The 15,300-nt window shown below is 34.0% G+C and overlaps 1 protein-coding gene across 1 annotated transcript in view; it reads right to left on the bottom strand.

The window, feature by feature from the left end:
• Positions 1-412: 412 nt before the first annotated feature.
• The window catches only part of ANKRD13C (ankyrin repeat domain 13C), an 80,897-nt gene continuing 66,009 nt past the window's right edge, over positions 413-15,300 (bottom strand). Inside the window, exons 10-12 of the mRNA XM_081214314.1 lie at positions 13,823-13,944; positions 10,940-11,040; positions 413-2,653 (exon numbers count right to left, since the gene is read on the bottom strand). Of these exons, the coding sequence (XP_081070440.1) occupies positions 2,523-2,653; positions 10,940-11,040; positions 13,823-13,944 (354 nt within the window). The 3' untranslated portion in view covers positions 413-2,522. The remainder of the gene's footprint in view (positions 2,654-10,939; positions 11,041-13,822; positions 13,945-15,300) is intronic.

Genomic DNA, 15,300 nt, shown 5'->3' with positions numbered 1-15,300 from the left:
AGCTTCTCTGAAATGTGTTCATATCTAGACAATTGTATGTAGCTATACTCACAATAATCAGAGCATCAGCTTTCTGCCTCCCTTTTTATGAAGCTTGATAATTTTCTGTACATGAATGTCTAGACAGGCAAACTGTCTCTAGGGAATTTTCTTAAAGAATCCTATATTCTTTTGAAACCATACTGGTAGCAGGATATACTGAACATTTCTAAAGGCCATTTAAGGTAACCATTTTATAGCCCCCCAATTTTAAACAATTTTTTCAGTCACAAATGGAAGGCAAAGAGAATTTTATGAACCTACATTACAAAATCTAGATTACCATGTAAGAGTATCAAAATATATAGCGTTTTTATCTACTTACTGGAAACACGGCATATAGCTTCATTCATTAGCTGGATTAAAAGGCACATTTTGAAAAGTCTAATACTGTGAAAAGTTTATTTGCATTAAATAACTCCTATTTTTACCACCATAAGAGATACTGACATTTGCTTGTCCTTTGTGATCAGATAAAAGACATTTTGGAATGGATAATCTCTACTATTCTTTATGAAAGAAAAAGTTAAAAACAAAATTCAAGTGCAAAAGTTTTCAGTAGTCTTCCTACCTCCAGTGTACCCCAGCAAAACAGTCACAGCTTTTAGGAAATTGATAAATCCCAAGCTGCAATTTACCATGTTTTTTCCCCAATGAATTACAAAAAAAGTCTGCAGTATATTCCTGAAAGTATACCATATTCCCACAAAGTAAGGGAGCCTAAAAGCAACAGTGATCATTGCCTTTCAGTATCTCAAACCTCATATAATCATTGACAGGATAATAGAATCTGTAAATCCAACAAACATTCCCAAAATAATAGGGATCAACTTCTATTTAATAAAACTAGTCTGGGTTTACCCACCCTTTCCACAAAATTCAACAGACCCACATAAGGTAGAAACTGGTCTTTGAATTTTTAACTATGATTATTTTTCTTCATTATAAAATGTATTTAATAAAATGTCAACATATGCAATGTAGTATGTACCAGCATGGAAGATGCAGCTTTAAAGATGTTTATTACAAAATTTTTCTTATGGTTGATGCTTCGGATTTTTAAGTCATCTCTTCAATAAAGGTCTCTAAACTCATTCAAATTATTTAAAATCCTGAAAAAAGTTACTGGTCACTCTAAAAAACTTGACAGATGCATTCTGACACATTTTTCAAGATACATTTAAAAAACATTTCTTTAGCTAAGCTCTTTAATACAACATAACATTTTATGACTGTTATACATTATTCTCCCTAATTTATTGTCACTGTTGGACCTTCAAACCATCTTGGAATAAGTATGAAAAATTTTATGTGCAAAAATGAGTAATGGATGATTTTAACACTTTGGAGATAATTAAAATCAATAAATATTTTCTTGTGACTTACTTAAAAAAATAAACAGTAGGAATTGTCAATCTTGTGTATGTTTCTGGAATTTAGCTTGTAACAAATATATTCTATTAGCATATAAAATGTTTTTACCTTATTTTGAAAGCATTAAATATGTAGGGATGCCCAAAATATGTGGACTGTTTTTAAAACTGACACAAATGCATCCATATACCACTAAAAACAAAATAATCAGAATGATGTGCACTTATTAGGAAGCAAGTTTAAAAATTTGGACTTTTTTTAAAGTGCTCAGATTTGGAAGAAGAATATCTTTAAGCATGCTTATTATGAACACAAAAAGGACTTTTAAACTCAAGTTTAGAAAAAAAAAGTTTCTATGAAAGGAAGATTATTAACAAACATTTTCCATTGAAGAAATAATTCAGGTAAAAACAAATAGCACCACAATGAATTGCACTAAGGTGCTAAAGGAGGTACCTTATTCCCTGCAGAGAGAATGCTCCTTCTGAAGTGTATTGCAACATATAAATGCAATTGTTTAATGGTTACCATTTGGTTCATTCAGCTACAGAAAACTGCATTCCTTCTAGTTCATTATATTGAACAAACATTCAAATTACTGAACTATACATAATGTTACATACTTTACATTTTATGAAAACAAAGCTTGAAGAAATATTTATAAAGGTCACCTTGAATATAAGATGACAAGTTTAAAAGGGTTTCATATCTCTTAAGACATTTAATTTATGTTAATGGTCCAGGAGTGTTTTAGATATAGATATAGATATATTTATATGCATATATATTTCAACAAGAAGTGTAAAAATTTTTAAAAACAAATCACAGCACTCATAGCTGTTTTACATAAGAAGGACTTGGGGTCATTAAGATGTCAAACTATTACACTTATAATATGTATTTTTTAAAAAGACTGAAAATGGCACATCAGGAAACTTGCTGGAATTCTTACTAGAGGCCCATTTCATTATATCATATCACTGATGTGTCGATCCAACATAATTCCCTTTTCTTCGATGAAAACGTTTGTCCCTTCTATTTGAATTCACTTCTGGGGTCTCTGCATTCTCTAGCTTTCCTTGGTTGAATGGCATCATTTTCTGTGTCAGTTAAAGATCAGGAAAACGGCTTGGGTCTTCCTTGTAGTCTTCAGGTATGGTAAAGATGGAGCCATCAAATTCATCATATCGAAACTCCTGAAAAGTCACAGTGGCTGTGATCGTAGGAAACACGGGTATATCTAGAGAGGACAATCAATGATAACACTGTAAAATGAAATGGTAACCTATTTATAGACTATGAAATACTATTAGAGATATCTATACTCCTTAAAATGTAAAAAGTGTTATTCAAGGACCAGACAAATCCTAATATACGTCTAATATTGAGTATGTGTGTTTGCAGGAAGAGTTTGGCTACTTGTGAGGAGAGAAAGACACCAAGGCATCAAGAATTACATCAAAAACTCAAGGTCCCACTGCTTCCCAGTCTTAGCACTATGACGGCAGATTCCACTAGACTATTTTTTCTTGGGGCAAAGGGATGGCTACATTTGTACTTTTTGCATTCTGATATCTTTTCTTCAGATTGTAGTGTATATACTCTGAATCTGAGCTTATTTTTTTTTCATTTAATACAAATAAAATACATTCATCCTTTTTTTGTTTTAAAACACTAAAAAACAATCCATCACTTTAATATATGGGATAAAAATAATCTCATCAGAATTGGAGTAATATCATACCACCACAGCCTAATATTCTTCTAAATAAAATACATTTCTAGCTGAAATTATGAGTGATATCTGACATCAAAAATGGCCAAATACTTTAATCACTCTGCAGTTTTATTCCTAGTACGATTTATTGGAAAGAACACATTATAAAACCTGGATTCTGATTCCTACAAATCATTTAATTTATGAGGCTCAAGGATTTCGTATACAAAATAAACTCTAAAGGTTACTTAAAACTCTGAAATGATTCTGTGAAAGCTAAGTTGAATGCCTAGAATAAAGGCATACCATAAACTAAGGCTGACTGTTACAAGCCTAGTATTCTATTGCAGAAAGTAATATTCTCATTTAAAAAAAAAAAAAAAGAAATCAACATAAGGATTACAGAGTTTCCAGTTATTTCTGGTGGAAAAGATCATTCACTTGTGCTTATTAAGTAAAAATGCTGTTCTAATTCAGAGGTCAGCGAACTAAGGCCTGTTGCCTGGCCTTTTTTTGTAAGGCCTGTGGGCTAAGAAAAAATTTTACATAATTTAGTAGTTTTTTAAAAAACACAAAGAATAATGTTTCATGCAGATAAAATTACATGAAATTCAAACTTCACTGTCCATAGTAAAGTTTTATTGGAACATGTGGTTTACTTATTGTCTATGGCTGTTTTCATTCTCCAACAAGAGTTGAATAGTTGTGACAGAAACCATATGGCCTGTAAAGTCTAAAATATTTACTATCTTTCAGAAAAAGTTTGATGACCTTGATGACCCTTGTTCTAGGCATTGGATATACACCAGGAAACAGTAGAAAACAAATCACGCATTTATGGAGATTACATTCTGGTTGGGAGATACAAACCACAAATAGGTAAAAAATAATTGTGACTAAGTATGTAGGCAAAAATAAAGCAAGTAGGGGGATAGGGAGTTTCAGTGTTGAGGGTAAGAGTTCTTGATTAGGGTTCAAAGGAAAACCTCAATAAAGTGACCTTTCAGCAAACACCTGAGATAAGAACTACACGGTTGCCTAGAGGAAGAAAATTCCAAGTAGAGGGAATAAGTAAAAAAGCCCTAAAATGAAAGTGTATGGTTTATTCTGGGAACAGCTAGGAGATCAGTGTGGCTACAGCCAAATGAGTATGGGAAAGATAAGCAGAAGATGAGGTTTGAGAAGAAATAGGCAGCCAGATCAAGCAGGGTTTAGGTCAAGAAAAAGTCTTCGGCTTTTACTCTGGATGAGGTGGAAAGCCAGTGGAAGGTTGTGAGCATAGCAGTAACATGTTCTGGCTTAAGTTTAGGGAGATGTAATGAGAATATAATGTAGGGTGACAAAAGTAATAGGAGGGATGTGCTCCAGAAGGAGGAGTCAGAGAGGCAGGAAGAAGATCAAGAGAGACTCTATCAAAGAAGTGGGAGGAAATCTGCAGAGAAACTACCAGCTTTCACTGGGACAAGGGCTCCACAAAAAGAATGAAATCTTGGAGAGATTAAGTCAGATAACAGCAAAGTGTCCAGTAGATTTAACCATATGAACATCAATAATAAACACAGAGTGGAAGAGATGAAGAGAATCTGTACCGAGCAGCTGGGTTGTTTCTAGCTTGAGGCTATTACAAACTTATTTTTGTATACAGGTTTTTGTGTGAACATATCTTTATTTTTCTGGGATAAATGCCTAGGAATGCAATTGACTGATCACATGGAAGTTGGGTGGTTAGTTGTTTGTTTGTTTAAGAAACGGCTAAAACGTTTTCCAGGGTGGCTGTACCATGTTACATAACCACCAGCAATCCAGTTTGTATGAGCAATCCAGTTTTTCCACATCTGCACAAACATTTGGAGTTGTCACCATGTTTTATTTCAGCCATTCTGTTAGGTGTATGTAATGATATCTCACTGTGGTTTTAATTTGCACTTCCCTAATGGCTAATGATTCTCAACACTGTTTTTGTGCTTATTTTCCATTTATATATCCTCTTTGGTGAAATGTCTTTTTGTGTCTTTTGCTCTTTTCTAACTGGCTTGTTTATTTTGTTACTGATGAGTTTTAAGCATTCTTGTGTGTTTTTTTTTTTTTACTCTTAACTGGGTCTTCCACAGAGTAAAGAGTTTTTTTACTTTTGAAGAAGTCCAATTCATTGATTTTTTTTCTCTTATGGGTCATACTGTGGTGTGAACTCTAAGAACTCTTTGCTTAAACCTAGATCCCTAAGAATTTCTTCTACGTTTATTTCCTAAGTTTTATTGTTTTATTTTACGTTTAAATTTAAGTCCATGATTCATTTTCAGTTAATTTTTGTATAAGCTGTAGGATTAAGGTGGAGTTTCATTTTTTTTTTGCCTTTGCATGTCTAATTGCTCCAGCATCATTTGTTGAAAAGGCTATCTTTCCTCTACTGAACTACTTTTGTACCTTTATCAAAAATCAGTTGAGCATATTTATAAGGATCTATGTTTGAATTCTCTTTTCTTATGTTGACTTATATGTTTATATCTCAACCAATACCATACAGTCTTGATTACTATAGCTATACAGTAAATATTGAAATGGAGTAGACTGATTACTCACACTTCATTCTTTTTCACAATTGTTTTGGCTATTGTTCCGAGTCAAATTCTTTCCCCTCCAAAAAGGATCTATTCCAGTCCTAACCCCCAGAACCTAAGAATGTGACTGTTTTTTGAGACAGGGTCTTTGCAGAAGTAATCAAATTAAGAATCATTAGAGTGGTCCCTAACCCAATGGCTAGTGTCCTTACAAAAAGGGGAAATTCGAAGACACACGTACAGGAAAAGAACACCATGTGAAGATGAAGGCAAAGATTGGAGTGATGCTTCTACAAGCCAGAAAACATCACCAGAAGTTAGAGGAGGGCCATGAAACAGCCTGCAGAAGGAGCTAACCCAGCTGACACCCTGATCTCAGATTTCTAATCTCCAGAACTGAGACAATAAATTTCTATTGTTTAAGCCACTCACAGTTTGTGGTATTCTGTTATGCAGCCCTCGAAAACTAATATAGATATTCTAGTTTCTTTGCCATCCCATGTAAATTTTAAAATAATCTTTTCTCAATCTACAAAAAAAAATATGGCTGGGATTGTGATAAGAATTGTGTTAAACCCATGTTTCTCTTTGGGGAGAATTAACATCTTTCCTATGTTGAATCTTCCAATCCAATCTTCTACAAAAGTAAATCTTTTGTTTAGATCTTCTTTTATTTCTTTCATCAGTGTTGTATAATTTTCTGTATACAAGTACTGTAAATGTTTTGTTAAATTTACATCTATTTCCTTTTTTTTGCAATCATAAAAAATATTTAATTTTTAATTTTGGTGTCAGTGTGTTCAATGCTAATATACAGAAATATTACTGATTCTTGTATGTTTAACTTTTATCCTGCCATCTTGCAGAATACATTAACTCGTTTGTTTCTAGAACCTTTAGGATTCAACTCATAGAATCATGTCATTTGCAAATAGAGAAGATTTTATTTCTTCCTTTTTCTACTCTGAATGCCTTTTTTTCCCTTTCATTCATTATTACACTTAATATCCTTTTGATTTCTGCAGGATCTGTCATGCTATCCTGTTTCATTCTCTCTTTTTTACCTGTCTTGCTACAGATGTGTTGATTTTATCACTCTTTTCAAAGGACCAGCTCTTTGCATCACTGACTTTCTCTATTTATTCTCTGTTTTCTCTTTCATTTATTTCTACTCTTTATTGTTTCCTTCCTTCTGCTTGCTTTGGGTTTGTATGTTCTTCTAACTTCTTGAAGTAGCTTAGATTATTGATTTAAGACTTTTTCTCTTTTTGTAATGTATGCATTTAGTACTATAAATTTCACTCTCAGCATGACTTTAGCTATATTATACAAATTTTGATATTTGTGATTTTACTTTCATCCAGCTCAATATATTCTTTTCCTTGAGATTTCACCACTGACCTATAAATTATTTAGAAGAGTGCATAACAAAATATCACAAACTGGAGAGCCTCGTTATCTTTCTATTATTAATTTCTAGTTTGATTCTACTGTGATTGTTTTTCAACTATTAAGGTTTGTTTTATAGCCCAAGATATGGCCTATCTTGGTATATGTTCCATGAGTACTTGAAAAAAATGTGTATTCTGCTGATGTTGGGTAAACTGTTCTATAAATGCCAATTAGGTGCTTTGGTTTATGGTGTTGTAGAGATGTTCTATAATATCCTTGCTGATTTTCTTTCAAGTTGTTGTATCATCTATTGAGAGAAGGGTGCTGAAGACTCTTATTATAATTGAAAATCTATTTTTCCTTTCATTTCTTTCAGTTTTTGCTTCACTTATCCTGCAGCTCTGTTGTTTGGTATACACATTTAAGATTGCTATTCTTCTTCATGGATTGACACCTTTATCATTATATAATGCCCCCCCGCACCCCAGTAGTTTTCTTTGCTCTGAAATCTACTTTATCTAATATTAATATAGCTAGTCCTGTTATCCTTTGATTAATGTTTGCATGATATATCTTTTTCCATCCTTTCACTTTCAACTTGCCAATATCATATTTGAAGGGAGTTTCTTGAAGATAGCATGTAGTAGAGTCATGTTTTTTTAATCTGTTTTTCCAATCTATATCTTTTATTTTTATTTTGCGGTATGCGGGCCTCTCACTGTTGCGGCCTCTCCCGTTGCGGAGCACAGGCTCCAGACGCACAGGCCCAGCGGCCATGGCTCACGGGCCCAGCTGCTCCACGGCATGTGTGATCCTCCTGGACCGGGACACAAACCCATGTCCCCTGCATTGGCAGGCGGACTCTCAACCACTGCACCACCAGGGAAGCCCCCAATCTATATCTTTTAAATGTTCTATTTAGACTATTTATACTTAATGGAATGATTTATATACTTAAGACTTAAGTCTGCTGTTTCATTTTTTGTTTTCTTGCTTGTTGTCTCTCTTTTTTCATATATTTTTCTTTTTCTTGCCTTCCTGTAGGTTACATGACTACTATTTATTTATTTGTTTGTTTGTTTGTTTGGCTGCACCGCACAGCATGTGAAACGTCCTTAACCAGGGATCGAACCTGTGCCCCTGCAGTGGAAGCGCAGAGTGTTAACCACTGGACCACCCGGAAGTCCCAACATGACTACTTTTTAGAATTTTATTTTTATTTATCTATACTGTTTTTGCGTGTATCTCTTTGTACACCTTCTTTAGTGGTTGCTCTAGGTATGAATTATATGTTACTAATTTATCATAGGCTCCTGGTGTCATCACTTTAGCAATTCAAATGAAGTAGAAAAATTTTGCCTCCCTTTATCTCCTTTCACCTTCCCCCATTTATAATATAACTATAAATAGAAAGAAAGAATGGAGAGATAAAAGTAGACTTTCAAGCAACTCGGCTATGAAAAGCAAAGATTAAAGGCAAGTGCTGGGTAGGGTGGAGCTAAAGGGATTGTTTCATTAGATTGGTTGAATTTTATTTCTGAAGTTTGGCCATCTTCCCCTCACCTCCCTGGGCCTGACTTTTCTTTTTTTGGGCCATACCGTGCAGCTTGCAGGATCTCAGTTCCCCAACGAGGGACTGAACCCGGGCCAGGGCAGTAAAAGCCCAGAATCCTAACCATGAGGCCACCAAGGAACTCCCTAGATTGGCTGAATTTTAAAAGGAGAAAGACCTTTAATTGGTTTAACTTTAAAAGGAGAAACTAACACACCATTGTGAAGCAATTATACTCAATAAAGTTGTTAAAAAAAAAAAAAAGGAGAAAGACCTGAACAAAACCTAACGGCTAAGAGGAAAAAGGCTGTACAGAAGGAGTTGGAAGATAAAGGAGAAATAAGGGGAAACTGATAGAGCAAGCTTTTTAAAAAAGCGGGGAGAACAGATCCACAGTTCAAATGAAGAGAATAATCAAGCTAAGAAAAGGGACACCACTTCCACTGAGATAGAAAAGATGGAGGAAAAGATAGGGCTTGGGGCAGAAAAGTTTGTATGAGAAGTTGGGAGTAACGAGGGAAGTCTCATTTTTGATGGCATTTTTTTGTAACTAAGAAAACAAAATTCATCTGCTTAGACTGTGGGAGGAAGTAGTGGGGGGTGGGGATGGGGACTGGTGAAGGAGGTTCAAATTTAACCTTTGAAAGCAGAATGAGGGAAGCAGTAAATCAGAGAAAAGATCATTCAAAATCAGCATTTAAAGCTCTGGCTGCTTTTGAAAGCATGTAATTGTGTTAACAGTACCCCAATTTTCCCCCTCAATTGTACCTTCTAGCCTAAATATAGAAACAGAAATGACTGAAGATTAAACTGACGTAGGACTGGAGTTTTATAGGGTCATTTTGAAAGAAGGACAAAGAGACAAGAGAGACAGAGGTAAGCAAATTCCCAATAAATATACAAGCAAAAAATTATAAATCCCTTGTTAATATGGCTCTATATCAGAGACATGCCTGCAAAAAAGTACTGTAGACTTTTTTCCTTTCTATATAATCAAAGTATTTCTTTTTCATAAAAAAACTTGTATTGTGAGGTTTGATTTGTATTTGGGACTTAAAAAAAATGTGAATACAGTAATAGTTTCATATATTTAATCCCTACCCTCTATTCTAGTTTGTCGCTGTGCCCCTTAAATACAGTACATAGAAGAGAGTCCGATGCTTGAACTATTTTCTGGCTACAGACAATTACAGTGGGATTTTAAGCTTCTGCAGAAATACTCATGTAATGATCCACAACTCAAACACTCAGCTGTAGTTTTCTAACAGTTTCTGCCTAGAATCTTATCACTGGTTTACTCAAGTAGACACTGGGTTCCCAGTGCTTTTACATCACAAAGGGAATCTAGAATGACATAGTTAGAACATGTTTTAAAATCAATTTTAATTCACAAAATGTATTCCCAAATTTGGAAAGTTGAGAAGGTTGAGTTTAATTTTAGCAATAAAAGCATTACTTCTGGGAGCAAAGCATTTTGGCCTAATTATTCTGAGATGTGGTTTCAGTAATATTGAGTGAAACAAGATAAAATATATCAGAGGAATTATATAAAAGTTATATTATTATATAATATCCCCCTACCCCATCCATAATGTAAACACCAAAAGGGCAGGGGCTTTTTGCTGTCTTTCATCCCCCCCATAGAAAAGGGTCCATTACACAGCAGGCACTGATTAAATATTTGGTGGCTGGATCAATGGATGGTATTGAAGGCCCTCCTGGAGCTTAAATCAATGCTAAATCTAAACCTCAACTCCTAAAGAACCTGTAAATAGTGTCTTGCTCCCAGTTTTCTAATATAGTTAAGAAGATAAATATATACGAAAATGAGAGTTTACTGTTTTGAAAGATCATTGTTTAAAATAAAATTAAGTTTACACATTTAAGACTGAAAAATAAAATGTAAGGAGTATTACTGTATCCCTGAATAATGACTGTTGACAACAGAAACATTCCCACTATTCAGAAACTCAGAGTCTGCTGAAAACTTGGGCTAAAATCCAGTCTCCCTATATTTCACATTAAAACATTATCACAGTGCATCATAAGTTCACCCACACCCTCTTGAATGAAATATTTGCATATCCATTACATTTGACTTAAATCAAGTAGAATTAGAGTTTTCATCAGGAACTTTATATATTTGACAAAACATGAATATCAATGCATGTAATTACAGAAAAACCATATAAAAATATAAACTAGGAAATCCATTTTCCTTCAAAGCATATTTCTTCTTCTTAAATATTAGTAAACAGCTCCATATTTCTAATAGACACTGAACTTACATGAAAATTTTTCTCTTACCTAGTTTTACAGGAAAGCCTGGAGGAAGCTTCATCTGAACAAATTCTCTAAGCTTATTAAAGTGCTTGAAGGGAGCTATTACTTCCAAAACATTCAATAATCTGAAAAATGGAAGGAGAAAAAAATTTTTCAAATTGATTCCATTGTGTCTTTATGTTGTTTTATAACTACATTCTTCAAACTTACACAGTATTACTGACTTCCAGATATTAAAGATGAGAAAATGACACCTCCTTCTACCTCCTCATTTTTTGTTTTATTATTCTTTTCACTGTGTCAGAGTTAATAAATTTCACATTTTATTGGGCAGCCATAATTTCCACAGTTGTTGATTTTAGATCTATATTTCAGCAGATTCAAGGCTTACACTAGTCTTCATCCTGAAGTCTACAAATTCCCAAGTTCTTTAATTAGCCTCACTGTTTGGACGCCTGAATTTCACTGTCAATTTTGTGTATGTGAAGGGCTCTTATGTACTTATTATTCCTTGATTTCTTATAGATTTGATAACTGAGTGTTTCTTTTTTACATGCTAAAGGGAAATCCGACTGGCATAAAATTTCAGTTTATAATCCTTCCCTCAACTACAATTTCACGAGGTCTCTTAGCATTCAGTATTATGTTAGTCATTATATTTTAACTTCTTTTATCCTTTGGTTGGATGAATTTCATTTTCAAGTAGTAGTATTTTTCTTTCAAAAAAGGCTCATGGCTGCTATATTTGTTGAATTCTTCTGTGCCTTTTCAATTGCCTTGATATGTAAATGACATCTTACCTAGATATACTATCAGATCACACTTTCTTTGCCTCAACAATGTCAAGATGTGAAAAAATGTAAGACCAGGCTGTTTTTTACCCTTTTTGACCTGAATGCCTTTAGAGCTCTCTATTAATAATTGAAATACAATAGTTTAACCAATATAATCATTGTTACTAATCCTTCTCTATCAATTTTTCTTGGAGCCTAATGTTAGCCTACAGATTTAGTTCTTCCATACAGAGAAATTTTCTTCTATCATATTTTGAATACTATTTTGTTTACATTTTGGAGGCTTTCTATTTAAGTGGAACAGCAATGATCCTTATATTGAACCACTCTCCTCCATAAATATTACTTATCAAATTTCTTTAACCTCTTCTTTCACTGGATTCACTATAAGCTATAAAAATTTAATTTTTGGTCACATCTATCCTGTTCATTGTTGTTTCTACTGTATTTGTTTTGCAATAGTGCTATTTAGTGCTTAATTTATTTCCTTAGCTTTACAATCTCCTTTTCATTTCATCCTGTTGTCTTATCATCTCATCTTAGAGTGATCTAGTTTACCAATTTCATGTTCTTTTTATGTTTTCCTATAGTATTTACAAGGAATTTTCTTCTGTTCTTTGACTTATATTTTATTCTAGAATGAGTTCTTTTTCTGGCTTTTACATGCTATCTATATTCCTTATTTTACTTTTTGCAGGGGGAATGGCTATAATTCCACATTTTATAAATTCTAAAATACCCATTTTTTTCACATATTAACATCTCTGAAATTGGGATAACTCCTAAAATTGAGAACATCTTATAATTTGCCACATTATTCTTCTTCATTAGAGTATATATCTGGTGCATCTTGGAGTCATTTGGGTCCAAGATATGATAAATTATGCAGATTTGTATGTATGGCTAATTCCCTTCCCACATCTTCTGAGAACTATTTATTTATTTCCCTCTTTGATCAATAACTTGAGGACTGTATACCAAATTCTATCTACTCTTCCAAAGCTTGGCTATTGAGGAGTATGAGATGTGCACAGAATTTGTAGAAAAGAAGGGTCCTGCTCTCTTCCGTGAGAATTTTTTTTTTTTTAATGTATTAGGCCAGACTGAAAGTGGAAGGATCTACAAAGGAAAGCCTAGGACTTCAATTCATCCCTTACTTTAATGAGAAGCCTAAAGGTACAGTTCTGTCAGAATCGGCTCTAGCTACCCACCTCCCATTCCATCCATCTCTCCAAATCGATTTTTTTTTTTTTTTTTTTTTTTTTTTGCGGTGTGCAGGCCTCTCACTATTGTGGCCTCTCCCGTTGCGGAGCACAGGTTCCAGACACGCAGGCCCAGCGGCCATGGCTCACGCGCCCAGCCGCTCCGCGGCACGCGGGATCCCCCCGGACCAGGGCACGAACCCGTGTCCCCTGCATCGGCAGGCGGACTCTCCACCACTGCGCCACCAGGGAAGCCCCAAATCGATTTTTTTTAATGAGCATCTGATGAATACAGGTTTGGAAGGATATATTCAAGTACTCCAGGAGTACTGTTTATAAGGGTGACAAACTACAAATAATTAAAATGTTTATCAGTAGGGGGATGATAAAATAAATGGCAATACATCAATACTACAAAATACCAAGGAAAGAAGAAAAAGATAGATAATAATGTATTTATTGTAAGAACTCCAAGATAACTCACTTTTAAAAGAAAAAAAGGAACAGAACAAAATGTAGACTGTTCCCCCATTTTTATAAAAAATTCTAAAAAAACACAGAAAAAATCTAGACAAAAATACAGCAGTTATTTACCTGAGGTGAAAGAAAACTGCCATTTTTATTCTATAAACTTCCAAACTGTTAGTTTTTTACAATAAGCATATATTCATGTATTACTTTTGTAATTAAAAAATAATTATTCAAAAATTTATCTGGTTAAAATAATTAAAATGTTAATATTTTGTGAGCTGGAAAATTTCTAGAAGGGAGCACGACACACTGTCAAAGCAATGGCTGTTTGCTTTTACATTTCAAAGGCCTCAAATGCACCACTCAGATGCCAACATTGTTATAGCCTTTAGAGTATAATAGCTTCTTTCATAAACTTGTGCAGTTAATAACAAACTTACGACTCAATTCCCAAGGGAAATTCCTGGCTCATGGCTATTGTGGCTTTAAATGTTTTCTTACTCTCTTTGCACACCAGTTCTCTACCCAGATGAGGAGCTCTAAAATGAAAAAGGAAAAAGGAAAGAAAGAAAGAAAGAAAGAAATATTAGGAAATTTTTTCCACATGCTGTCATCTTCCTATGACATTCATTAGTATTTCAACTTTTCTTACTCTGATAGAAATAAAATTATGCTAAAAGGGAATGAAACATGTATAATAAATGAGACAAGGGTAACAAGAAAAAGAAAATAGCAAAGCATAAAAGTTCAGAAGAATATGATCAAAACCCAGAAAATTTCATACTGAATTTTAATAATCACTATTTTTAATAACAAAGCAAATCCATAGAAAAAAACAAACTTTAAAAATATTTTATATCTTTTAAATCACTTATTCAATTCAATCTCTTACTGTCTATGGTTCTCAGCACTGATCAATAAGAAGTGATGTAAGGAATACAGAATTTTACATTACTTGTAGAATATTGTAAGATAGAAACATTTTAGAGAAGTTAGAAAAAGTATAACAATAAACCTTTCAACATAAAAAAAAAGACAACTTCTTACTAAGCATGAGGGTAGGTAATATTTTATTCTCCACCAAAAGAATATTTTCTACAAAGGACTGTATTTTCTTTGACATCGTCAGCCAGAAAAAAATTCTTATTTATTTATTCATTCAAAATAAACCATTCATTCATCATTCTTTTATTCAATAAGTATTTACTGGATACAAAAACTATGTACTAGGTACTAAGTATTAGCAATATAACATTAAGCAAACGTCTTTGGTAAGGATAGTAAGAAGTAGTCTGGCACAGGCTGAAACAAAGAGATGACGACAGGAAATGAGCTTGGAAAGGCAAAAAGTAGGTAAACAATGAGTAGCCTTACATACCTTGCAAAAGACTCTGGATAATAACAGAATATAAAGTTCATCATACAGTGCAAAAACTCAAATAAGCAACTGCATTGGGCAAGTCCTCATATTTCCTTAGAACAATGTCCTATAGGTTTTTTGGTGTATATAAATTGGCAAGAGGGATGTAAAAAGAAGGCTCCACAACTTATTCAAAAAGAATGTAACTGGGGATGATTCTCCATCATGCTTCATCCATCTTTTTTTTTTTTTTTTTTTTTTTGCGGTACACGGGCCTCTCACTGTTGTGGCCTCTCCGGTTGCGGAGCACAGGCTCCGGACACACAGGCTCAGCGGCCATGGCTCACGGGCCCAGCTGCTCCACGGCATGTGGGATCTTCCCGGACCGGGGCACAAACCCGTGTCCCCTGCATCGGCAGGCAGACTCTCAACCACTGCGCCACCAGGGAAGCCCCTTCATCCATATTTTAAAAGGAAAAAGAACTGCTTCAGATGAAACTATACTAATAATTCTCTGTAAAAAAATTTTTATGCCTAAATATTCTTTGGTTTTTAAAA

The sequence above is a fragment of the Mesoplodon bidens genome (assembly GCF_964165515.1).
Source record: "Mesoplodon bidens genome assembly, chromosome: 2".
Taxonomy (NCBI): Eukaryota; Metazoa; Chordata; class Mammalia; order Artiodactyla; family Ziphiidae; genus Mesoplodon; species Mesoplodon bidens.
Note: the sequence above shows the minus strand (reverse complement) of the source record. Positions and strands in the feature narration are given on the sequence as shown.